At 47.1% G+C, this 27321-nt stretch overlaps 1 protein-coding gene across 3 annotated transcripts; it reads right to left on the reverse strand.

Annotated features, from left to right (window-relative positions):
* Window positions 1–2170: 2170 nt before the first annotated feature.
* Window positions 2171–26569, reverse strand: DPP8 (dipeptidyl peptidase 8). 3 transcript variants are annotated; one of them, XM_038147166.1, is made up of 20 exons: window positions 26518–26569; window positions 24218–24487; window positions 22578–22690; window positions 21517–21690; window positions 20467–20635; window positions 19161–19271; window positions 18689–18817; window positions 17188–17249; window positions 16046–16146; window positions 14550–14727; window positions 13216–13375; window positions 12377–12456; window positions 11840–11992; window positions 11133–11268; window positions 10234–10379; window positions 9577–9723; window positions 9026–9178; window positions 7728–7870; window positions 6952–7063; window positions 6024–6374 (listed from the first exon to the last, which is right to left on the reverse strand). In XM_038147166.1, the coding sequence occupies exons 2-20, from the start codon at window positions 24474–24476 to the stop codon at window positions 6252–6254; spliced, it is 2649 nt and encodes an 882-aa protein (XP_038003094.1). In that variant the 5' UTR covers window positions 24477–24487; window positions 26518–26569; the 3' UTR covers window positions 6024–6251. The 3 variants fall into 3 exon arrangements, with proteins under 3 accessions (XP_038003095.1, XP_038003094.1, XP_038003096.1); XM_038147167.1 differs by lacking the exon at window positions 26518–26569 and having other exon boundaries at window positions 2171–6374; window positions 24218–24476; XM_038147168.1 differs by lacking the exons at window positions 6024–6374; window positions 6952–7063 and having other exon boundaries at window positions 7733–7870; window positions 9042–9178.
* Between the last annotated feature and the right edge of the window lie 752 nt (window positions 26570–27321).

Raw genomic sequence — 27321 nt, forward strand, 5'->3', positions numbered from 1 at the left:
GTGCTCATCATGCCAAGGGAACAACTCATCTACACCCAGACAAAATCATGGAACCACAGAATCAGAGACTGTTTCATCTGGAAGGAACCGTAGACATCATCTCATTTCACCCCCTGCCACGGGCAGGGATGCCTTCCACTATCCCAGGTTGCTCCAAGACCATCCAATCTGGCCTTGAACACTTCCAGGATGGGGCAGCCACAGCTCCTCTGAGCATCTCCATGGCCTCCTCTGGACTCGCTCCACATCCTCCTGATGTTGGGAGCCCCAGTCAGACCCTGCACAGTCCCACCTACAGCCCAGCACCTGCCTCCCCTCCTGCACCTCAGCATCCCCAGCTCCAGAGAAATCCCTCATTGGCCTCTGGCAAGAGCCCAGCAGGGCTTCCCAGGGGCAGCCAGGATAAGGAAAGATGCTTTTCCTCCACACCACCACTGTAGGCTGTGCAGCCGCTGCTTGGGGCCAGGGATTTCAGCCGGGCTGGTTTAACACAGAGCTCTTGCTCTGCTCATTTTGGAGCAAAATTATACTGCAGAGTTGCCTCTTCTTGAAAGGCTCCAATCTCGTGTGTCAGTGCCAGATAAATAGTTTTCCTTCAACAAATCAATGAATAGAAACAAAGTACAGCAAAATAATGTCAAGTCATTTCACTGATAACGACAGCTGCTGGGCTGCAAGGAGACAGGGAGAGCAGGAGGGGGTGTGGGGGAATAGATTAAAAAATGTAAAAAGCAATGAATCACAGCTGGGGGGAAAATCATAAAACCACAAGCCACCACAGCTCCCACACAAACGTATACGGTATTTACTCATCTATTTCTAACGAAATTGCAAGTAGAATAGAAAGGAAAAGAGGGAGGGCAATGGTGAAAGCAAATTGTTCAAACTATCTTTGTTGGAAAAGCAAAAGGGCTTTTCTTCCAGCAGGAAGCAAACAGCATGGCTCCAAGAGCTGAGGGAGCGAATGCAGTCCCGGCCCTGCAGCACCACTCCTTCCTCCCACAGGTCCCTACCTTGCTGCTTTTGGGTCATCATTTCCTTGCTGCTGGTTTTTCACCTTGGAGCAGCCTCTTGCTGTTTGCTTTTATAAGAGGAAATCCCGAATTTGGGAATTCCCTGGGAAACATGCAGCCCTGTAGTCCAGTGGTGTTGTACGCCTGTGCCGAGGAACTCAACTGAACCAGCACTGGTTCTCCATAGGTCTGTTTGGCAGGAGCAGTCTGGAAAATGATTATCCTGAGACAAGACTTGATGCTGGGGAGGAAAACACAGTCCTTTAATCCCAGCTGCCATTTGCAGTTTTGTTATTAATCCCGTAAGATGACGGGAGGGTTAACTGTGCTCAGGCCCAAAGTTCTTCCAGGGAAGATTTTCCTGTTATCCTGTCCCAGACCAGCACTGTGACCCCAAACACTAAAAACATACCATGCCTTTAGCCTAAAAGGACTTTGCTAAATCTTCACTCCTTCCCCTCACACTTTAGAAGCCTCCACGGATGCACACTAAGGATTGCAAACTGGGAGCCTTGTATAGGAATGGGGCAGAGCACAGGCCGGTGCTTCCCCCCATGCTGAACAGCGGGTGCTTCTCTGTGGGTGAAAAACCAGGAATGAATGAAAACATGAATTTTATCTGCCTTGAGCCACCCCAGACCTTGTGGGATAGCACAACATGGAACTGGGGTGCCTGCAGAGCCCACTCTGCTCAGAGAGACAAACAGGAGGCCGAGCACAAGGTGACTGTATGAAGGGACATCTCCTCTCTTGCGCTGCCCACTCCATTCACACAGGTTCCTCTGCCGGGGCACCAGGGCCACCTCCTCCCCCGTGGCACTTGTCCCACCTCGGTGAGGCTGCGTCCTGCAGTCCCCGGTGCGACAGCTCCGGCTGGTGGCTGCCGAGGGCTGTGACCGGCATTCACATGGCAACACTCAGGAGAGGGAGCACGGCTGTGCCAAGGAAACGCCTGATCTTCCTGATGGTATCCATCTCCCGAACCACAAGGGATGGAAACATGGCAGATGCTTTTGTGGAACACCCGACGTGCATCAAACACACATCACTGCTGCTTTCCACAGCGCAACGAGGGCACAGATTTAATTACACACAAGCTCTCCTAAATCAAGGAGAGAGACAGTTGAAAATAGGGTGGAAAAAAACCCAACATTTAATTCAATTTATTTAGCAGCATCTTTATTGCAACAAAGGTTTTGTAATAAAACGCAGCAAAACTAATGTCTCCACTTTACATGATTAAAAGCCATGGAGCTCGGGAGGGGGAGGGAGGGAGCCCAATAAACCCACTGGAGTGAGACATGCAATTTTGTTAACGCAAACAGCAGGCACTTCATGTTCTCAAATTAAACACCTGAACTTCTACTGCGCAGAACAGCCAAGGAAAAACCGCAGGAAGCGCTCTCTGCCCCTCCCACAGGGGCACATGGAAGTCTCTGGAGGGCTCTGGCACTCAAGGAAACAGGCAGCCCAAGGCAGGGCTCTCACCTGGCCAGTGTTTCCCTTACTCAAAGTCTGTTATTGCCTGGGCAGGGGTTGGGTGTCACTGCAGCAGCAGGACAGCTGGGCACACAGACACACACAGCAGGAGCACAACCCACTTTTCCTGGCAGGGAATATGGGCTGGAACTTGGAGTATGAGAATTCTCCATAATTTCCTACCCAGGTTCAGGCACAGGTTCTCCAGGGTTAAAGCATTACTACACTATCCCACTCAAAGTTTTTCCATAGCCTATTTCCAAATGCCACTAGTAAGTAGGGAATGCATTTTCCATTCTAATACAATGAAGTTAGTTATTTTCAAAGGTTTGCTTGGTGCTTTGAGCTCATTTTTCCATTGAATTGGTAAAAATTAAGCAGTTCTGGGTAGATACTAATTTTACTGTGTTCTGAATAAAAAGAGATCATTGAGAAGAAAAGGAGGTGGGGGTGAAACCCAACAGCTTTGCACATCCCACACTGACAAGGCATCACTGGAAGCTGCACTAAAATGGGGTGAAAGAACATACTTTCACCAGAACGAACACAACCAAACCCAAGCACCTCAAAAGACAGGAAACTGCCTGCACCAACACGCTACAACTTCAGTATCTCAGCACACAGATCCCCATATTTCATATATGTTCTTAAACATATGAAAACATTCATCTCAAAGACACCTGTGCAACTAAATATCCACCAGGCAAGGACGGCTCAGTCCTGCTTCTGCTCAGAGCAGGGCAGACACAGAGCCCCTGGAAGGCAGAGGGGCCTCCACAGGGAGATACCAACCTCTGGTTTGGGAGCCACAGCAAAGGTTCCTCCTCACACCTTCTTGCTCCACAACCTCCCTTGCATGTGCTCCCCCAGGATCTCACCAGTTCTGCTTAAAACTCATATTAACCAAGAGATTTTTTAACATGCAGGAAGTGATGAAGTACAATCCCAAATACCAAACAGGCTGGAAACCTCCTTGAGTGGCATTCCCATCTCCAGGACTGTAAGGTACAGCCTTGTCCTGCTCCTAGGCCAGGCCAACACTTCACCATATGAGGTGCAGGAATATCACTCCCCCCAAAAATAAGGATACAAAGTCCCTCAGCACTAACACCTTCCTACCTCTGCAATCTCAATCACAACGGGGCCTTTCTCCGCTGGGAATTTAGTTGGAATCAGACTTCATCTAAGGCATCTCTTTTGCAAGAACTACAAAACTCTGGTGATAAATCCTTCCAGCACTTCCACGGAATAAGAGAGCACGGGGTCTTAAAGTGCTTAACTACAGTAAAAAGAAAAGAAAATGGTAGGAAAGAAAGGAAGAATCCATAATTTATGTTGCAAAACAGAGCAGTTACAGTATATTGTACTTTAATTGCTTTTTGATGTATATATTTTAAACAGTGGAAGGATGCATTATTAAAAATTCTATGTCAGCACTTATAATCACATCCTGCCTCAAATCCAAACCCAGCCTGGTTTATTCACATAATGTTTAGTTCTTCAGTCCCCCAAAAAGCACTGTTTGATGAAGGCCATTTTTGTTCTGTTTTTTAAACAAAAGGATCAATTTCATCTTAAAAATCATATACATTTACATTCAAGGGTAACCACCTCTAGAAAAAGAACAAAAACACCTCAAAAAAGCAAGTTAATTTAATATTGAACAAAATATAAACAACCTTGGAAAAGGTGAATACTATCCATGGGTAATTTTATACATATATGTATATATGAACAGATATAGATATATGTATATATAATACAGCATAAACACGTTGGGAACACAATGGAATTCCAGAGGAACAGCTTATTTTTGTCTCTACCCACTGCTGTGTTGCACCTGTGCTCCCCTCTTGGTGCTGACTGTACCACAGTCCGCAGGGATGCTGCTTTTGCTTCAGCCAATATTAACGGCAAAGAGAAGACATTCCTGGAGCTGGGCTCCTTCTCTGCCAAGCTCTTCCCAAAATCAACCCGTTACTGACCTGCTAATGGTGCTTTAACTGATCCACTTGTAACCACTGCGACCTAAAAACCAGCAAACAGCCCGAACCAAGGCTCCCCACTGCGGAGGAGGAAACTCCCTGCAGCCAGTTGGCTTCAGCTCCTTTGTGTATCCCAAAAACCAGATCCCGTTCTCACACACGGCTTTTACAACTGTGGAACTGCCCCAGCTCCCCTCAGTTTAACTGAAAAACAATGCAGTTTGATCCAATACAGCCAGACTCTGTTAAATCCCAGAGTTCTGGGATCAAGCTGAACAGTACAAAATCAAGGTAAGTACAGGGTTACAACATGTGAAGTTCTAAGAGCGTAAAGACCGATTCCAGATTTTCAGCAGATGAAAAGAAAATCATGCTCTGCTTCTCTCTAGGACCAAAACAGAAAGAAAAGGAAGTTCTTGGGTTTCTAAGAAAACCATTAAAACTTATCAGAGTCTCAGAGGCAAGTCCCAAAGGGAGAATTTTCTGGATTAAAGAGAACAATTCTCTATGGATTTCTATCCTAAATTACCTGTTGCCAGTTAAAAGTGCCTTCACACACTTCTGCTTTTCAGCCAAGCCTGCTGCTTAGTTAAAACCTCAGTAGCAAAAACACAACCAGGACTGCAATTCCTTGACGGTTACCTGCAGCTGTACAGAAAGGGGTTCTCAAAGACAGCATCATCATCATGCACAGTAGTGCTAGAAAGGACCCAGGAACAGGGGACTGGACAGGGCATGAGCCTGGGAAATAGGCCCTCATACATGAGGAAACAGAACAGCTCATATTGCCTCACAGGTAAGGTCTCCACACACATACTCTGCAGACCTTGGAATTAGAGTATTGAATTTCTACATTTTAACAGGATGCATATGCCAATATCATGCTGATGTCAGGGTGAGGAAGGAGTATTGCAAACCCAGCTGCAGAGTGGACATCAGGGAGAAATCTCAACAGGATGCACTGTGAAGCTTGTTTGAAAGTTTACAGTTTCTGATTTTTAACTTAAGTTAGTTTGCACCTCAGAATAAAAGATTGTTATGCCCATATCACAGTAAAGTATTAATTCACTTCTCCACTGAAATCAAGTACAATCAGGATAGGTTCTCAAGCTGCTGGAAGAAGAGAATGATTTATCCTAGGGGAGAAGGAATCAAAGAACCTGGCATCAACTGATCTGAATCCAAACTTTAAATATGTTAAGAGACAGCTTAAAAGTCTTTCTTCTTAAAAAACAATTAACATCTAGACAAGGGATGTGTCCAACTTGTGACCACCTTCTAAGGAGTGAGGCACATCCCCTTCACAAAGCATAAAAGCTATATGATAGCATTTAAAATTAATAAAAGTTGTAACCATTCAGGTAAACTCTTGCTGTGTAGTGAGTAAATCATCCAGTATAATGTAATAAGATACCAAGGAACACACTGTAAAAATACATCAATTATGCCATAATTCTTCTAAAAAGTGAAGATCTGGTGCTGTAGAAGTACGTTATTTTCAGTTTCAGCTCGTCCCCCAAGAGAACACCCATGGTACTGTATTATACCACAGACATTGGATTTTATTTACAGCTTCAACCTAAAGTTTAATAACTAAAGTTATTAGATCACCGTGCTTTAATTTCCCGTATGGCACCAAATTTACTTTTAAAAAAGTGTCTGTGAGGGTGTGTACGTGTGGCAGGCACCAGAAAGCAATGTTCCATTCTATTTTCTCTAGTTTCCTACACCTCCCTGTCCGGAGAGCAGCTGTGGAGCAGAGCTCTGAGGTCAGTCACATGGCCTTCATGGCAGCAATGCGAGAGCCCAGGTTCTCCTGCAGGTAATAGAGCAGGTGCAGTTCGTAGTGCTCCCCCGACTCAGGGACCCTGATGCTGTGTCTCTCCTGAGGGTAAATCTGAAATGCAAAATAAAGTCGTAAATATCCACACGAGTTGAAGGTGCCAATATCTAAATCAGTCCCAGAGCCACGTTGCAAATGTCCATGGAATGTCCCTGCATTAACTCTGCACCTGAACTGACACACCTCATCCTCCAGTGCCTGAACTCAGGAGAACCCACTGGGATCCAGCTGTGCTGGAGGGGATCAGCCTGGCTGAGCAGAGGCAGCTCCTGGCCAGAGCACATTCCCACTTGTGCAGTGTGGTGTGGGATCCCTGGGCTCCACCTGCACTGAGCCAGCGGGGTTTAATTAAATGCAGAACCCTGTTCCATGCTGCATGAACACCGCTGCTCTGCCTTCCAGCTGCAGATCTCCTCAGGAACAGCCCTAGCTGCTTATTTGCCCATTTTTTCTTTTTGTTAATTCATAATTATTGTTAATTCATATTAACATTTAAAGAAATACTTGTCTCAAATGCTACAATTTTATCCTAGAATTCCAAGATGTCCAGCACAGCCATGGTACAAGTTCCAGTTCTGGACTCCTCCAAGACACACACATTATTACCTTTACACCCTGGTTCTGGCCTTACCTGTAGGTCATAGGGTTTCCCAGCTCTCACCAAAAAGCTGAGCAAAATACTGGTGTGTGCAAAGTGAACGTTCTCATCCAAGAATCCGTGTAGCAGCAGCAAACGGTTTGGTCTGGGAAAAGCAAGAGACAAACAGTTCTAGACAGCATCCCACTCATTTCACAGTCCACACACATGCCTACAAAAACACTCCCCAGAAAAGAGTATATGCATTGAAAGCAGTAATTTCACAGTTGTAAACTGCTCTGGACAGACACATTTCTTGAACCTGCTCCTTCCTCCTCTGAAAGTTCTTCCTGCACATGCATATTACAGTCAGACATTTTATCTGAGTATCTTATTTCTCAGCAATGCTTCCTGGCTTGGACAATATGAGGCCTTAAACCTTGCTGATTTCAACTCTTTGGCAAGAAAGCTCATGGCCCCATCTTGCACTGCTGAGACAGCCTCAGAACACACAAAAACATCCCAAGTAAGTAATTTTTGTTTAGCTTAACGTAGCTTTAAAGTGCTAAAGTGCTAAATTGAGGATATGTTTGAGATTTCTTTAGACATAAAATATAATATAAAAGGGCTTACATGAAATGGTCTGTAATTATGCAAATGTTCATTTGAGTATGAAATTTATTAGTGTTGGGTCTTGTTTTTGTTAAATATTATTTAATGTGAGCATTTGCGATTAGAGAAATACCAAGAACAGGGAGATAAAAATACGTCTATAGGGCTTGAACTTTCCTGGTAGGAAAAAGAAGACAAGAGCCAGAAGCAAAACTCACTCAGAAGGAAACTTCTCAGCCTGCATGGCCACGGATCCCAGGTAGTAGCCCTGCTCGTTGTGCTCCGGGTGGCCCATGTAGCGCTCCGTGTACCCCGTGTCGTAGAAAATCCACAGCGTGACCGGGGCTCCGGCTATGGCCACCTGCCAGTGCCACAGAGAGGGGAATGACAGCACTGCCCCCTGACTGGGAATGACAGCACTGCCCCCTGACCCGGGAATGACAGCACTGCCCCCTGAGCTGGCCACTTCCTTCCCTCCCACGGCTTCATCCCACCGTAACTGTGGAAGGAGCAAAGCAATCCTCCTGTCCCTGCCCCAGTTCACACACAGCACAGCTCAGCTATGATCCATGCGTGCTGGAAATCAGGTAGAGCCTACAGGTAAATTGGAAGTAATTCTATACAAAACCCCTGCAAGGGATGCTGAGGGAAGTGCATTCTGCGAGGTTTTGTGGGTTTGGGTCCATTTGTATGTCTAACAGAAACAGCTCCCAAGGACGCCACAAACTACCCTGCTTGCAGAGAGGCTTGTGGAAAAAAATACCCAGAAAAAAAAAAAAAACCAAAACACTACAAAACCATCTAAAACCCCTTTGCAAGGCAGGTGTTTGTAAAGGCAAAAATACAACAATTGTTAAGGATTGAGACAAAAAATTATCAAATGTCCCAGTAATATTAAGGTTGGACATAAAGAAAGCAAGAGTAGCCACAAAGAACAAAATACATCTCAAGGGCCCACACCTCTACCCAATAGAGGTCTAAAGTCAGGCAGGCACAAGAACCTCTTTCCAGTACCTCTCCCCATCCCCAGGCTGTCCTCCTGGCTGCTTCAGAACACACTGCTATTCAGCAGCATGGGCAATGTGATCTGGAAATAGATCAGTCTGCAAAGGATCTACTCTCTCAGGGCCAAAGAGAGGATGAGAAGCAGGTGTTGTTTTTCACCAGGATCGTTTCCCTTACCTGGTTCACAATACAAAGAGCTCAGCTGGCTCAAAGTGGGCAGCAGTTGACACTACCTAAGGTACCTTCAGCACAGATAGGTTGAGATAGGTAGAGACACAGGAGCACAGCTAAGTCATTGCAAACTCAGCAGTCCAACAGTTACTAGAAAAGCAACTTCCCTCTGAAGTCACGCAAACAGAAGAATGTTGAAGAGAAGAGCCATTGCACTGTGTCCTAACTTGTCTAGAGCAAACTCCAAGGTTTTTGTGCTGTCACCACCCATCAAAGTCACACTATTAAAGGAAAAATTCTGTCTGCACCACCAGAGTAAGTACTCAATGCATGAACATACCCTGAAGATATCTGACCTCTGTGTTAAAGCCATTAGGGAGAGGTAGCCTCCGTAGGACCAGCCGTGAATGCCCACACGCTCCAAGTCGATGAAGTCGTACTGCGATGCCAAATACTGCAGCCCTTCCACCTGGTCATCGATTTCTATCTGTCCCTGGCAGGGCAGAGACAGTTGTGCTAGTTACAGGCAAAAGTTACTTTCTCAGGATTGCCCACGGTAACCACCTTCAGAGCTTTGCTACTCAGGAGTAACCTATGCCCAGAATGCAACTGTCCTGCTTCATGTGAGCTGCAAATTGTATCTGTGAGGAGTCACAGCCTTGTTATGAACCACCCTGTGTTAGGTTGCAGCTGGTTCACAACCTCAAACCATGACATTCTATCTTTCCCACATCAAGTATCTTTCCTCCCTCAACTCTTACGTATACACACTTCCTGTCCCCAAACCCCAGGAGTGTCACACAGGCAGTGCTGGGCTCCTTCAGTGCTGCTAACACTAGCACTCAAACCCATCTCTGGCTGAGAACAGAGCCAGACTCAGAGCCCACTTACCATTTTGTATTTAAAGGCTCCTTCAAACTTCAGCCCTCGGTGGCAGGAGCCCCTATTGTCAATGACAACAACAACATAGCCTAAAGAGGCCAAGGTGTTCAGTCGGAAGTACTTGATTCCTTTAAACCGGTTGTTCACCAGCTGTACCTGGAATACAAGAGCAGCACAGAATCCAGAGGTCACCTCTTAATCCAATTTCACATTTTATTTACATTTACCTTCCTTTAAATGCCTTAAACGATTTTATAATGTGAAGTTTTCAAGATCCCTATACCCTACTGCAGGATTCCCTCTCCCTGCTATGCAATAAACTCTTCTCCCAGTAAACCAAGCCATTCTGTGTCACAGGTATGAAGAGCTCAACTGAGGTCCAGTGAGGCAACTGGAGAGGAGGAGGAGACAGAACTGGGAACAAGGACTACCTGAATCCCTTTTCTCCTAGTTCCAGCTCTGCTACTCCACACCTGTCCTCAGACAAGTGGCAGTGCCTGGATCCATGATCTGGGAACAATGAATCCTTACAGCACCTTTGGCCAAGCACCTACTCACCAAACAGGCAAAATGCCACCTGCTGCCCTCAGCACAGAGCAGGAAGTGTTCCTGCAGGAGAGCAGTGGAGTGATTCCTGCCAGCCCATCCCACTGCTCCCCAGCTCACCTGAGGGCCTCCATAGATGAAGAGCACTGTGGGGTACTTCTTCCCAGGCTGCAGGTTGTGGGGTTTGTACATCATTCCATACAGTGTGAACCCCGTGGAGCTCTCAAAGGAGAACACTTCAGGGGGAATGTAATCGGGAAGAGGACCTGCCATGGGAGGGAACAGACAGCCTGGTTTTAACAGGAATGGATGAGTAACACAGCTCTGCTGCACCACTGTCCTGCCATCACTCTCACTGCAATCCCAGTGGAGCTCTCACACACTTTCCACTGGGTGTAGCTGGACCCAGGCAGAGACTGGCAATGCCCCAGCCCCAGGTGAGCTTTCTGAGCCTATCACATTCCCATCCCTGCTCTCCTGTGAATAACAGTAACTCTTCTCCCCTGACACAGCCACTACAGAGGTCCCATCCCTTCCTAGTCCCACTTAGGACTCCCTACATTAACACACAGAAAACACAGGACAGAGTATGCCTCAGGTAAGGAGAAATGAAAGGCAACAGAGATCCAGTGGAAGATTATAGCCCAAGAGCTGTCTCATGAAGACATGAGTAGGCAGCAGCACACACTATTTAAGAAGTGCACCTCCCTCCCCAGGAACACACTCTTTAGCAGGCACATCACACAGAGCAAGTGAGTGCACTGAAATCCCTCCCTGAACTAAAACTGGCAGGAGAAAATTGGTAATTTCCACTCCAAATTCCTTCATGGTCTGTTTATATCCATTTGTGCTGAGCCGAAAATGTCCCTCCTGTACTTCACAGAACTCCTCATAAGAGCCTGAGTTCCAGAGACAAGGCTGGTCAGCCACAACAGCAAATCTCAAGCAAGCTTACGCTGGGATATCTTTTATCCTGTGATCCTGCCTGTCCTTTTTCTGTTCCTCACCCATGCCATTACCTGCTGAATCTAAAATGGTAGCCCAGAATTCCTTAGTCCTATGAGCTGCATCATCTTCTGACCCTGTCAGCCGGTACAGTGACACACAGTGGGGGTTCTTCTGGTTACTGTACTTGCTGATGAACATGTCACAATCCTGGGGAGAAAAAGAACATGCCTTGAACTCCTCAGTGCACAGCCACAAGCAAGTAATAGTTTATTTTGCATTTAGATCTTTAGGAAGATTCTTAAGGACCACATTAAATCAGATATCTGAGCACTTTTGCCTCTGGAACACTATAGTCCTTAACACTCCAAACCCAAAGATACACCTGAAAATCAAAGAGCAGCATGAGGAGCTTGTCACACACCTTCTTCTGGGCCATGAATCCCCAGCCAGATTCCTGGAACTCCACCCAGTGCTGCTCAGGCTCATCTCTGGCGATTGCTCTCTAGCTCCCTGCAGGCAAGGAGTCCAGCTCAAAGAGTTTCAAACAATTCATCCCAGCCAGCTCCTTTTGCCTGAAGTGAGCTGGAGAGCAACGGAACCGGGAGGTCAAGTCTGGTTTCCAGGGTGGTTTTACACACTGACTGTACAACATGCAGAAGGGCACAACACAGCCTGAAATCTGCTTTCATTATATATCAACACTGCCCTGTCTGCTGAGTGACAGGATAAGCCTGGGCTAAGGCAGAGCAGCCCAGCCAGCCCTGGCAGGCAGAGGTACCTGGCTGACACAGCAGGCGTGCGAGTAACCGCGCTCCGTCAGGCGCTTCACCTCCCCGGGGTTCTCGTAGTTAACAACATACAAGTGATGCTCCAGAGGTGAGTCTTTTGTGCCTTGAAAGTACACCAGTTTTTTGGCTTCATCCACATAGATCTGTCAGGAACAAAACAAAAAGCACATCCCTCAATATCCAGTTCTACCACCCCAAAGGCTCCCCCAATCCCTCCTGCCCCACTTCCATAATGCTGAGTTGGAGCCCAGCCAGCTACAAGGGATAAACCAAACAATTGTTCTCACTGCCTACAACTCTGTAAGTTTGATTCAAAGGATCAAAGAATCCATCCAGCTCAGAGCTAAAAGAGCAGCGGTTTGGGGACCATTCCCTCCCTCCTTGTGCAAGTTCACGAGTTACACAGAACAGAAATACTGTGTATTTTGGCTAAAACCACACTGGATTAACAGATTTATGCTGATCCCTCTAAGGAACCATCTCCATGCAGTGTGTGTGGCAGGATATCCATGAAGCAAGAGACTTACGTTGGATCCATGTCTGCCAAGCACTTCCCATTCCCCACTGGTAATTGCTATCTCCTCTTTGATGAGGCACTTGAAGTCACCTGCAAATAGCCAATGTACAGAGATTTTTATTCCTAAAAATATTTTGTCACTTGCACAGAAATAAAGGTTTTATACTGAGCAATAGGCAGGTAAAGGAAATATGAGGTGTCAAAAATGGAGAGTTTTTCAAGAACTTTGCTTTTATAAGATGATTTCATTTCCCTGAGCATGAGGGAGATTCAGCAAGAAAAAGAAGTCAGATGCATTCAAAGAAATCTAAGCCCAAGATATAATGCTATGTGGGAAAAAGACACACAACAGTTGCATGAAACTAGGACCTCTAGTAAAATTAGGCGTATTTTTTGTGCATGCAGAGGTCAGTAGGTGCCTTCAAGACACGCTAAGTAAATTAAGTATCACAGCATGAAGCTGTGAATTTAAGAACACATGCTGTGGAAAAAACCACTCTGGGAACTTTGCACACAGCAATTTCCTGCATCTGAACAAGACCAAGTTCCAGCAGTGAAGAGGAAAAGCCAACTATGTCTCACGGTATCACAGGGAGCTTGTTTCCCATCTGGTTTTTGGAAACTTTTCCCTCTAGTCCATAAGGAAGGATCAGGGTTAAAATTAAGGCATGCTGAAAGCAGAATAACCCCTGTACAATTTCCAGAGGAATGACTATGCACTGAAGTGCTTTCCTGGACAATAGCAGAAGTTTCCAATAAGACCATAATTCCTGCCAGCTGGAAGGACATTTATTTCCTCACTGGTCAGCAACAAATGCCCAATTAAAGCACCAGAACAATTCCCCTTACTCGGAGCAGGGAGGCTTCCACAGGACCGTTTGTACTTGCTCTCCTTCAGAACCGACGTCACCTTGTACAGGTGCCGGAAGCCTGTTTTGCACTCGGAGGCAAAAATGAACTCTATCTCATCTTCGTGGCTTTGAGGGAAGACATGGAAGATATCATGGATCTGAGGAGACAGAGCAGTGGGTTACTGTTATCAGCAGGACTCTGACACTGCAGTCACACAAAATATGCTCCTCCTGCTGCTCGACACAGACCACACTGTCCCTTACTGGGAGAACCAGTCACACTTGGAGCCAGGGGGGTTTGCAGCCAGTGCCACATCCCTGCAGCTCCAGCTTTCTGCCAGTCTAACTCTGTATCCTGGTCACCAAACTAATTAAGTTTTTCTGCACCTGCCCTTCTGGCTTAGACACAGAGGTGGGTCCAACTCTGCAGACCTCTGTCCTGTGCTGCCTCCAAGTGAAGGAGTATTCAAAGAATGATGAGCTGACATCATCTTCCCATTCATCAACATGCCAGCTCTTGCTTCAAGGGACAATCTCTGGAGGACTTGGGAGCATTTTTCTTCACAGTATGAGCTGCCAGTCAAGAACCACTTCAGACAGTAAAAAAAATGGAGAAAGGGAAACTCACTGCACCATCCTGAAACCAAACACTAAGGAGAGAATGTGGTATCTAAGAGAGCAATATAGTACCATTCACTGGAAGGCTTTGTGCAAATGCTCTCTGCTGAAAGACGCAACCGTGTGCCAGTGATTGATGCTCCCAGGCACACCTCCAACAGGATGTCACTGCAGAGACAGGGATCTTTATGTGCAGCAGTGTGAGGAAAGGCATAGTTTACAGCAGTGACCAGGCACACCCATGACTGCTCTCAGCACAGGCCCTGCAGTTCACCTCCCAGAACATCACACCCTTAATCTGTTTCACCAGACCAGATGTAGTTCAGGAGGGGCTCAGTGCCTTAGCTGACTCTCAGGACTGTTCACCCAGTGCCATCTTGATCCATCTTTGTTGCCTGGAGAATATTTCATCTGGTGGCACTGCTGGTGCTAACAACTGGCACCAAGAAGCTGGAGAGTGCCAGTGACACTGTGGGGAAGGGGCTACCTGGGAACACCCAGAGCCCAGGGCTCTGCTCCAGGCTCTGAGTACTGCATCAACTCAAGCACAGCAGGTCTGTTTTCACATCCCAAATCTGTTCTCTGCCTCCCGTTTTTTACAGCAGGAAGCACTGAATATGCACAGAACTTGCAAGACGGGATCATTCCCCTTGGCAGCACAGTAACATCAACAGTGCTCAACCTGTCAGAGAAAGCTGAAATTCAAATTCTTACATTTATCCAGATGTCTGTCGTTTCTTCATAAATAATGAAAGGTGTAACAGAATCTGGTACAGCATCAATAAGTTTCTGTCTTTCCATTGCATCATCTTCTGTCGGGATGAATAATGCAGGAGGGATCAGGACTATCTGAAGCCGAGTTTGGGAGCGATCCAGCAAGATGGACCAGATGCTGTTGAGGACACAGATATTAGAGAAAATAACATGCAACCGTGAGTATGGCACAGGTCTGAAAATCTCAGCAGACACTCAGTAGCACTAGGCATTTTGAGGGAGTCAAGAATATTCAATTGCAGATTAAGTCACGTGCAAAATTTCACCCACATAAACAAATCTCTTCCATAATACAAGAACCTATTTCGCTTCATTTTAATATTGCATAAGCACTGCAAGTTTAAAAGTTTAACTCATTCTGTTCTCCCCAGTTTGAATTGTGCTTCAAGGGAGAAAGAGAAAAGAAAAATCAGAGGGAATAATGAAGCAGAAAAAATTTCAATTGAAATTTCAGGGTGCTTGTGAAGATACTGTTGTTAGATCTACACCTGGCAGAGGATAACACTGGCACCTAAAGGGACCAGCAGCAGCCCCTGCCATATTCTGATGGCTTTATATGTAGTTCCAACAATAATCCTGCAAAAAGCAGGATAATATAGCAAATGTGTCTCTGTATTTCTTTCAGATTTGGATGGGAAATAAATTAAAAAGGTGAAAGCCATCTTTAGATTCAAAACCTGGAGGAGTGCACTTCTGGAGAACCATGGAAACATTTGGTTTGGAAAAGACCCTTAAGATCACCGAGTCCAACCATTCCTCCAGCACTGCCAAGCTCACCACTAACCATGTCCCCAAGTGCCACATCTACACAGCTTTAAAGTCCCTCCAGGGATGGTGATTCCACCACTGCCCTGGGCAGCCTGTGCCAGGGCTGGACAACCCTTTCAGTGAAATATCCTTTTGGAGAAGCTTCTGGTGAGTTAGAAACACTGTACTACATCATCTACAGGGTTAAAATGACATGCAAATGTAAGTAGCACTTACAGCAGGTTTTCTGATCAGTAAGTCTGGTCAGCAAGGATGGTCCAGTGGTTAGGGCGCTAGCCTAGGGCCTGGGGGACCTGGGCTCATTTCTCTCCTCAGCCACAGACTTCCTGCGTGACCATGGCAAGGCACTTAACCTCTCTGGGCTTCAGTTCCCCATCTGTAAAATGGGGATAATAGCACTGCACTCTCTCTCACAGGGATGCTGAGAGGACACACACATCAAAGGCTGCGAGTGCCCAAACCCAAAGCAGTAGGGCCAGGGAGCAGAGAAAGACACAAGGAGGGCTCTGGTTTGGCTTTTGGAAAAATGGTCCCCTTTGCACAAACAAGTTGGCAGCAATGTAAAAGTGAAAGCAGGCTTAAGCTGGAAGAAGACAGAGACCACTACAATCTGCTTCTGACTGTAGGACCCCAAACCCTCTGAGCAGAGACAGGATTAACATACGCACTATTTTCCTTCTGGCGTCCACCCAGCTCTAGCAATGTACTCTACTCCTTCAAAGAGGATCTCGAAGGGCTGAACTAGCTCTTTATCCACAACATCTGCAATCTGTTGACAAAGCAGCAATTCAGTGACACTGAGATGAACCCCCACAACCAGTTTTTCATGCACGATGAGAGCCTGGACACAGAAGACTTTTTCTGTGCAGCTCATGCAATTTAGATTGTTCAGCCTTTGCAACACAGGGGACTGAACCCCGTCTGGAGCCAGACCCCAGCACAGCACGAGAGCTGCACACTGCCAGGACAGCCAGGGCTGGGACCAGAGAAATCTGGGTGCTGCTCACAAACCCAAGATTCATGTCTCACAACTCATTTGAATTCTCAGTTCTCCCCTGTAAAGAGAAGGTGATTTGTACCAAGCTCTTTCGTAGGATTTGCATGGATAGGTGCTGAACACTCTGCATGACACCCAGTTATCAATGTGGTTCTAATCCATGAAATGCAGTGCTGCAGTCTGTCCCTGCTGGGCTTGGGAACAAGTCCCAGTGATACCCAAAGGGTCCTGAAGGCTTTCCCTGCCTTTGCTGGCTGACACCAGCATCACTATCCCAGCAGGTGACTGCTGATGGCTGAAGTAGCTCAAGAGTTGGGAGAATTCCAATAATTTATGGCTGCTAATGCATTAGCATTAAGATTAATTTCCCATCTGTCCAAAGATCTTGGACAGATCTGTGCTGTGGAAATTTCTGCATCTGTTTAAAACATCCCAGGGCAAAAGCAAAGTCCATCTCTTCCCATATGCTCATGCTTTTGTAAGGTGATATACTATATTTGCAATCCAATTTTCCCAATACCTGCAGCCAATCAAGAGATCAGTCACATAAGAAGGTCTAACCATCCAGACCTACTCTGCTCTGCAGCTGAGTTCACACACCAATGGTAGCAAAGAAAAGCACAGCCTTGAGAAATACTGCTGCACACTGAGTATCTGCACAGGAATGAGCCAAGGGCACTGCCCCCAGAGAAGCCAGGAAGCCATCACAACCAGGAAAGTTCCTCTGTACTGAACTGGAAAATTAATTTTACAAAAACAAAAAACAAACCAGCAATTAAATGTATTTGGCAAACAAACAGAACATAGACTTACTCTGCCTTCTGCATTGATTGTCACTTCAGAGATCTTGAAAGTGACCTTTGGATTTGCTGTACCTATAAAAACAGATGTTAACAGTCAGGCATCGATTGTTTGCTGTGTATTATTGTGGTGTTATTCATACAGGACTGGAAAAGGCAAACAGCAGAATGCTTTTTGATCAAATAGCCTCCCTGCATGTCTGAGAGACAGCACAGAACCAGGCAGGGGAAAAAGAAACTGCAAATGTGGGGAGATTTAGAGGATGTAATCCTGCAAACAGATCAAGAGCCACGCTACTGTCCCAGTCAGTCTCCTCTCCCAGTCAGTGGATGCATTTCCAGGGTGGATGTAAATGCTCAGGAGTGACTGGGATAGCAAGCAAACTCTGGTTCACTGTTTGGCTGTTATTCCAAGGTGGTACATAGAAAGTGATCCAGTGCTAAAGAGCACCTGTGAAAATTAAACACCTAAAAACCTACTGCCATCACTAGTGCCATTATGATATAAAGCTACATATTGTTTAAGGCATTTGGGCTTTTGTTAGCTTGTTTCCTTTGCATTAAATAGAGCCATGGCAAAATACTCTCAGAAAGCTGAGTGTTCACAAGCACCGAAAAACCACAAGGTGTCACCTCTTGCTTCCCAGCCTCTGAGCCTTTCTCTATCCTTGATACAAGAAGTAAATCAGGAAAAGCTTTTCCAGTGAATTGGGGAATCTACACGATCTGAATGAATTCTGCAGCTTGAGAAGGTCAGCCAAACAGAAGATCTTTCTCCAAAAAATGAAGATTTCAGGAGTGAGGAAAGAGAGCAAACTACTATTACCTGAGCAATGTGTCCTGCTGTGACAGCAGGGACATCTCAAAAGGGTTGAATTGCTCAAACTTGTCCCACACCTGACAGTAAATCAGCCCTCAGCAGGTCTGCTTAAATCCCACTTCCCTGCTTCCAGTGGCACTCCACTTCAAGCCTGCCCTCAGCCCTTCACTGCTGAAGCCTCCAGATCATCCACTGTGTGCAAATGCGACCACAGGTGGTTTTCCTGGCAGGCTGCAGCAGGATGGGTTTGCTGTTCAAAGTCCAAGAGCAGTCCTGGAGATCAGAGTCCTCCAGGACTGCCAGCAGCTAAACAGAAACATTCCCAAAACCCCAAAAGGCTGTAATTCTGGAGCTGTTCCCTCAGAAACACAGAACTGCAATGAGAATCAACCTCTCAACAACTCAGATTTTCCAGGATCCCAGAGAGTGGCTCAAACAGTGACAACAAGAGAGGGTTCTTGCCAACTCCTGACACGCAGAGCCCTCAGTAATCTCATGGCTGCAGTACCAGCACAGTCTCCGGTGACTCACCCAGCCTCCAGAGCAGCTTCCCCAAACACATTTGCACCACCTGGCCACAAATTCAAAGACTACTCAACACCTCTCTGCTCTAGGCTTGAAGAGTCACTGCTGTCGGGCACATGGAATACAAGAGGTGTCTTCCAGAAACAGGGATGTAAGTTCAGGGTCTCACCAGTTTTGGGGTACCGGAAGGAATCTGTTCTTCTTGTCTCCAGCATGGGTGATGTGACGTGGATAATTTCTACCTCTGACTCATCATTTTCTTCATAAAGAATTTGAAGAACTTTACCCCCATCCAGTGCTGTAAATGAATTAACATTACAGAATTACAGAACAGAATTATCAGTTATTGCAGGCATCAATGCTCTCTCAGGAGCCTGAGCTGATTGGAAGAATGAAGAAAACTCCAATAAAACCTGTGACTCATGTTTCATTAAGCAAAACACTGAGACTCCTACAACTCCCACCACTGTTGTGAGAGGGGAGGTCTCTCCCTCCAGTGCTCACAAGGCCCCTGTAACCTGCCCCCTGATGCAGACAGCTCCAAAGGAGACAATTTCCAAATTGCATAAAGGAAAGTAAGAACAAGAGAGAGCTCTGCACTGGACAGGGCCTGTCAGACACCCCTGGATCCCCACACTTACTGGGCTGTGCCTTTGGGCACCACCAGTAGCCAGTGTATCTGTCAAACTCCTCCTGCAGCACAAAAGTAGCCACGCCAGCAGATTTTGGATCCTCCTCAACATTGGCCAGTTCTAAAAAAAGACACCAAAGAATTAGTTCATGATGTGCTGCAGAACCAAACCAGCTCTGCGTTATCCCAAACACAGCCCCAGTTCACCCCCAGGGAACAACTACACGATAATAAATCTGACTTCTCAGCAGATTTGTTTTCTGCTTCCAGCCTTCTCTGTTCATGCATTTAGGGAGGATTTAATCCTCTCTGACATGGCAGCTTCTTTTAGGAAAGGAAAGCCATTCTCTCTTCTTACTTCTACCTAATCAGGCTCTCAATTAGTCAAGGAAAGAAAATGTTCTCTCTACCTGAGTTCAGTGAATTGGAACTACAACTTTTAAGAAAATCAAAACCCCAAACCTTTCTGAATGACTGAAACTGAAAACATGAACATTCAGAAAAATGAAAGCATCAGTATTTCATTCACTGTACGAACCAAAAGTAACAGACTTACATAACACCTCAACATGATGACATATCCATAGGGCTTCAATATTTTTCCTGTTACCCTGGAGGTAACTTAGCAGCACTCCATAAATAATTATCATCTGAGAAGGAGTCATTGCTACAGTTTATTTTTACTGTACTTACATAATATTTTAATATTAAGCATTTGAATAGTCTAAAGCATTATTATGAAGTGTCAGAAATTTCAATTTACTAAAATTTAAATTATATAGTTGAAATACAAAATGAAATTGAATTTAAAAGTGTTTTATCCACAATTTCCCATTTTCTTTCTTCCAGGATAAATGCCTAAAACAGAGTTGAAGAGGATTAAGAAGTGAGAACCTAAGTTATTGAGTATGAGGGGCAAGCAGAAGCCTCAGTGCTATTCAGAAACGGCCTAATTTGTTCCTAAAAGTCTCTGCAGCCTGATTTCACTGACAGAAACTTTCCTCCAGCTCTATTCCACCCACAGCTCCTCCACACAAAAAAGGCTGTTCCAGTGAAAAGCAATTGCTGAGTTTCAGGAGAAGAGCCCTTCCATATGCATCCAACAAACAACTCACTCTGCCAGATTGCACAGCTCAGGGAAAAGAATCATCCCACAGTATCTGCACTACAGGAAGTCTATAAATGTGACAAACAAGGTGGAAAAAACAGTGGCCATTACCCCCACTTCAGAAGAACCTTTAGTGCCATTGCTCAATGCAGTCTAGCAAGAACGAGTGCAGAGGAGGTAGAGAAAAATTTAATTTGGGATGCATTACCATTGTGCACAAACGTCAGCCTCCTTTCTTCCCTGGATTCTATATTAGATATCCAGATGTCATTACAATGGATAAATGCAATCCAATTTGGATCAGCTGGGCAAAGCTTGGGATCCATCCGGATATTTGGACAACTGGTCTCTACCAGAATGGGTCTTAAAGGCTGTTGCTATTTGGAATTAAAAAGAAAAAGAAACACAGTAAGATATGGTAACACAGGAAGACATCCACTGAGTAACCTGGATTTCAGAAAACCACAGTAGTGTGGGCACTGACTTCAAATACATGTTTAGAGAGGAATCCATTCACTTTACACACAGAAAAATACTATGCAGATATTTTATAGGGAAAGTTGTGCCTCTACCATGGTCCCACCAGGCCTCTTTCCCCTGAGCTGAGGATCAGCCTCAAATCAGAGGGCAGCTGGTGCAGAGAAGCCTGGCACTCTCTTAAAAACAGCACCCTAAGAGGGGCTGGCAGAACATGCAACTTTGTCCTCCAAAAGCAACTCAAGATACAGTAAATTACCCCTGACAACAGGGTTAGACAAGCACCAGGCATCTATTATAATAATAGTAAATTATTTCAGCTTTGAAGGCCAGCTTCAGCACCAGCACAGTGAAGGCTGCTTGTTCTGCAAATTGTACAGTCAAATGGTGTAAAAATGGTGTAATACATCCAGCACTGACCATGGAACAGTGACCTCCAAACTGCAACCCAGGGACAAAAGTTGTCTCTGATGTGATGTCTGACTCCATGAAAGAGCACAGAGCCGTTTGTTGCTTTTTATGGACACTGCTAGTCAGGACAAATCACACAATCTGGTGTCCTGCCCTGCTGCCACAATTTTACCACTTCTTATAGCCATGCATCTGAGTTTCTACAATCATGGAAACACACCCCTGTGGATAACCCCGTTTCCAGGGTTATCAAGGTCACTTCCTGTGCCAGTGCAATAACTGCTGATGATCTCTTTGTTCTCACTCCAAGCCAAAGGAGGTCCTTGCCAGAGCAAAGTCCTGCAGTGAGACAGAAGATGAGTAAACTCACGGTGAATCCATGGGGGCCTCCATCTTTCACATGATAAATCCCACTCCCAGCCTGGAACAGGAAGGTGCCGCTCTCTCTGTGGTAATCATAGGAGGCAATCCCAACGGTGCCGATCCGCTTCCTCTCCCGCAGCAACTCCTCTTCACGGGAGTACATCCCATAGTCCAGGATGGCCTGAAAACAGGCAGAGAAGCCCAATCAACACCTCTGCTCTGCACGCCTTACCCCGCTTCCAGGAGCAGATGGCTGAGCAGACATCGTCCTCCTCCGGAATCCTGCTGCCGGCTGGAAGCCCACTCCTGCTTTGCCTCTGCCATCAGCACTCGTAGGTGCAGGCCACGATCAGATCCCACACAACTGTAAACTGACAGCCACTCCTCCCTTAGCAAGGCCAGCATTATTCCCAATACTCCCTGCTATAAGAAAGCTCAGACTGAGGGTCTGTTGTTTCTAGAATGAGCAGGAGAGGCTCTGCTCACTTTCACAGACATGCAGTGACTGGTCTGGTGGGAGGAGAGCACAGCCAGAGTTTCATGTCTGGCTGACAGCCCTGGGAAATAACACGGGGAAAAATCCACCTCATTCCATGTGGGGTTTGTCCCACGTCCTCCAGCCTGCCATGGTGCATGGGATGGGACGGTGCAGGCTTGCTGTGTGCAGCAGGGAAAAGGGAATCCACACCCCAGCGAGTGGGAAAGGGATCCTCTGCTCCAGCATGAGTCACAGAGCCACTGACTGATCCTTGGGGGAATCATCACTTCCCCTGCAAGACAGCAGGGAAGTGACTGGAGACTCCAGGCTCCTTCAGCAATCCCCAGGATCTCACAGCACAGAACTTGATGCAAATTAGCACTTGTCATCTCTGCCAGCAAAGGAATCATCCAGCACACAGAGGATGGAACTCTAAACACTGAGGAGAAAGCTGTGCTTCATTTTGGGATGGCTGCAGGGTTGGCATGTACAAGGAGAATCTTTACATTTTTGAGACAATAAACTTCAAATTTTCACTATGAAAATCCCAAATCGCACGTGCTTGAAGCAAGAAAGAAATCAGGACCCACCGGAAAAAGATCCAGAAGAGGCTTCCAGGAAAGCAGCAGGACGGCAGCTTTGTTTATAGTTTTGGGAATTTCAGAGTAGAAGAGCGTGTTCTCCCTGTTCTCCCCAGACATTGCTATTGTGAAAGTGAGGTGAAAAAAAAAGTATATTAGCTTTCTGTTAACAATCCAAACACAAAGGATGCCCAGGAACAGTTTCCCATGCCCTTCCTACCAGCAGAAGTACTGATGGTCTCTGCAGTGCAGCCTTGCTCTGGGAATTCCCTGCTTCACAGAAGTGCAGGTCACAGAGAAGGCAGAGAACAATGACACCATGACACCAGGCTTATCCCGTGCTGCTCAAACCACTCTGTGTCCTCTTACTGCCCTTTTATTCCATAAGCTTTATAAATCAATGAGGGCTTTTGTGCCAATCCCCCTGTCTGGGATACACAGCCTGTGACCTTAGGGAGGTTTGAACATCCCTGTCCTGGTCCTCTCTCTCAGTGCTACTCAGACTTCTGAAGGCTCCTGCCCAGGCACATGGGGATCAGCCCAGAGAGAGCCAGGTGTGCTCCAAGAGAAGGCCAAGCCACATCTACAGCTCAGGAAGTGGCACTTGGGAAACCAGAGCTCGTCATAGGGGGATCAACCTCAACACACCCGTGATGTGCTTGAACTCAGCATCATCCAAGGATTATGACCCCCATCCTGTGAAAACAGGAAAAAGAACAGCAATTTTCTGACTATGCACTGCACAGCACATACAAAGACTCTGTGAATCACAAACCTGAGCTGAAGCAAGTAGCCTAAGAGGCAAACAGTGGGGCTAGAACATGGCTCTGGCTCCTAGGCCTCTGCTTCAGCCATTGCTTCTCTCCCTAATCCAGGTTTTCATGGATTTATGCTCAGCTACTGCAGCTCCTGACAAAAGCATTCCTCCACCACAAGGCCTGCTCCAAAAAGCCACTCAGAGGGTTGCTCACAGCATCACTTATGGTGCCAAATCAATTCTATCAAGTGAACATTAATTAGTGAAACAATGCACAAGTGAGGCACTGAATCCAAGAACAACAAACTACAGGAAGTTTTTTATTATTAAGCCCAAAAATTTAGAGAAAAGTATTTACTCTTTAAGGTGCCCCTGAGCTACACTACTATGTTTTCCCCACAGGATTCCTGGAAAACCTGCTCCATTGGTAGCTGAGGCACAAAGGACTTTCAAAATTACACTTAAAATCTCTGCTTTGGAAGGAAACTTTGAAGGAGAACAAGGTTCCACCCAACAGCTGTAATAACAGAAATGAGATAAACCTTTCTGCAAAGGTTTCTTTATCTCTGAAAGGAGATAAAGCTCCTGCACAGCTTTTGGAGAGAGTATTACTTGGAGTGACAGAAAAGGGACTGAACAGACTGCCAGCTTGGGAGCATGCCCCAGAGGACATTTCCCAGCTCTTTTCCAGGCCTAATGGGTCACCTCCAATCACGCCACTCCCACAGGAGATTACCTCACAAATTTTAATGAGATATTATGATCACAATCATGACTTTTGACCAGCAAGTGTGGCCTGGAATCCCTTTAGATTCAACAGCCAGGAACACCCAGCTGTCAGGAACAGTCAATCCCAAAGAGCCCTGCAGTGACACTGTCCCAGCCAGCTCACCCAGATAGTAGATCCTATCGGAGTGCGGTCCTTCGGGATCATTTTTCTTCACAAAGGTGAAGTCATGAGGGGCTTTTGCCATCATGTACCCATGATACTTCCGTGTGTCTGTGAGCAGTTTCCGAAGCTGGCTCCAGGAATGCCTCTCTACATAGAAAGGTTCCAGTTTTGGCTGCTCCTCCCTCGGGACCTGCTCCTCATGACCCGCAGTCTCAAAGATTTCCAGGCCCGGCTGTTCAGTTTCCATGGCTGCTGCCATGTTGCATGTTTCTGGAAAAAACAGAACAGCAGAGCTTCAGCTCCAGCAAACCCTCGCTGCACATTCCCAAGAGACCCCACAGCAAAAATGCTTTAAGAAAACCATCCTTTCACGTGGGGAATAAAACCCACAGCAGAAGGAAGAGAACCGGGAAATATTTTTCTGCTCTGGAAAACAGGCTGGCACCACCCAGCCTCTCAGACAGGACTAAAGACTTCATAAATCCACAGATTTATTGTTGTGTTTCCCATGCCCACACATACCAACCACTCATTTTAGGTCATGAAGTGGATAAATTCTTCCCCTTTAAGCTCCCATTTGCTTCTTTCCCTTCGAGACCTCCACAAATCACCTCACTACACTGACATCAGAACAGGGGATGATTAGGAGAGGAGCAAGAGCTGGGCACACAACTGCTCAAAGAAATAACACTGGTAGCTGATCTGGAACCATCAGGCCACACAACAGGCTAAGGCAGCTTGTCCTTATTCCCATTATTCCCCCATAACTTCTTGGGTTTGTTTGTATCTCCTTTCAAACTAAGTTCAGACGGGTCTAGCAGTGATCACCACTATTATATTGTCCCAGTTACAAATACCAGAAGGGGACACAGTGAAAAAAGCATTTCCCAAATGGAATTACCTGCTACACAAGCCTTATCTGCCCAACAGGCTGTTAATTCAGCAGATATCTCTTCCTGCAGTCAGCTGGGCTTTACCAAGTGTATCTGAGCTGAAATTGTCAGCCCAGACGTCTGGCAAGAGGAAACCAAGTCCTCCCACTGTAAATCCCAGGGCAGCTCCAGAAGGATCCAAGCTATGAACTCCTGTCACATAGCTCATTCCTGGAGAGCCCAAGGTGTGGGGCTGTCAATCCTCAAAGGCAGGGAGGGGGTGTCTATATATAGCATGGAAAGACTGCACAAGTGTTGTGTGCGCTGCTGTGCAGAGCATGTTGGCCTGACAAAACACTAGCACAGCCTAAATAAAGCATTTCCCTCGAGCAAACAGGCACTGAAGGATCACTGGAGCTCCAGGCACAGGCTTGGGCAGCTGGCAGAGCTCTCTGGACTGGCTCTCCCATGGCTCTCCCGAGCAGCCGAGACATCTCCCCAAAGGAGCGAAAAAGATACGATCTGCACCTTGACACAAACCCCTCTTAACACAAATAGCTTAGCTTCACTTTTGGCAACACAAACAAAACAAACACTGGTCTTTCTTCTGCTCACACTATTTACAGCACAAAAATCCAGAACAAAAGAGCCCCGTCCAAGCAGAAGAAGGATCCAAGGCATGCACTGAGCAGTGCCGTGCTCGACACAGCAGTCAGGAACTCACAATGAACTTCAAACCTGAATTGCTAATCTCGTTTCATCTGAAGAATTCCAGCAAAGATAAAACCTCCTTTCCCCACCTACCCCCAGATGCTGCTATTTCTTAACCCGACCTACTTCTCGCAGGAAAAGGGATAGAAACCGAAGAGCAGCAGACGTTAACGAGCCAATAGCAGTGGGAACGGCCACCCGGCACGGGAATGTCAGCCCAGGGGGATGCTCCCGGGGGTTCCTCCATGGCCGGGGGCAGGTCCCGGGGGGGCGGCGGCCAGACCACGGGGGTCCTTCCACGGCAGGGGACAGATCCCGAGGGACCCTGCACAGCCTGGAGAGGACCTCGGGGCGTCCCTCCACGGCCAGGGGCAGATCCCGGTAGGCCCTCCTCGGCCAGGAGCATATCCCGGCGAAGCCTGCATGGCCAGGGGTAGATCCCGGGGGAGCCTGCACGACCAGAGGCAGATCCCGGGGGAGCCCCCAAGGCCGGGGACAGATCTCGGGGTGGAGGCGGGCAGATCCCGGGGTGGAGGCGGGCAGATCCCGGGGATCCCTCCACGGCCGGGGCGGCGGCCAGGCCTGGCCGGGAGCGGAAGGGGAGCCACTCCGGTCAAGCCCCCTCCTCTCGCCCACCTCAGGAGTCCCAAGGCCCCCAGGAATCCTCTCCGGAGCGGAGCCCCCTACCCAGTCCCCGAGGTTCCCCCCGATACTCACGGAGCTCCGCGGCGGCGCTGCTGCCGAGCCGCCCCGCCGGGCCGCTACTGCCGCTTCCGCTTCCAGTTTTAAGAGCGGCCACGGGCACCGCGCCGGAGCGGCGACGGCGGCACCTCTCGGCCAGGAGGACCAAGGGCGGGGATGAGATATCCACCCGGGCACGGGACAAAGGACACAGGACACAGGGATCTTTGCACGGGGACTGGGACAAACACGCACACTACACCATGCACAGGAGTCAGGTCACGCAACCCCCCAGTGCACAGGGACTCTGCAGTTTCAAAAATCGCGGTTTTTTCCTCCCCAAAAAATGCTGCCACCTCCACACTGATATACTTCCCACAGGGGAAAGAAATTCCCTGCTGTAATAAGGAGTGTCAAACCCCGGGCACACCCAGGCTCCAGTGCAGTGAACTCCCAAAACACACTCAGGCTCCAGCAATGTGAGCCCCCCAAAACAACCCCAGGCTCCAGAGGTGTGAGCCCCCAGCCAAATGCTTCTAAACCCCTGAATTTCCCTTTGCAAGGCACAGTCCATTTTTTCAAAGGAAAATGGGTTTTTTTGAACCCCTGTAAACCAGAAAAGATAACTTTCTGCAGGTGCTCCCTCCAAAATGCATGTGCAGGTGGAAGCTCTGCGTCACACCAGGACCTGAGGGCTGGTTTTCCCCATACGCTGCCCCAAAGGGTCCGTGGGGTTTGTGTTCCCAAATAAAGCCTCCTGGGACCATTGCTACAGCTCACCCCATCTTCTGTGGCAGCTTCACAGCGCCAGGGGCTGGCAGAGGGTGGGAATCCTCCATG

The sequence above is a fragment of the Motacilla alba genome, chromosome 10, assembly GCF_015832195.1.
Source record: "Motacilla alba alba isolate MOTALB_02 chromosome 10, Motacilla_alba_V1.0_pri, whole genome shotgun sequence".
Taxonomy (NCBI): domain Eukaryota; kingdom Metazoa; phylum Chordata; class Aves; order Passeriformes; family Motacillidae; genus Motacilla; species Motacilla alba.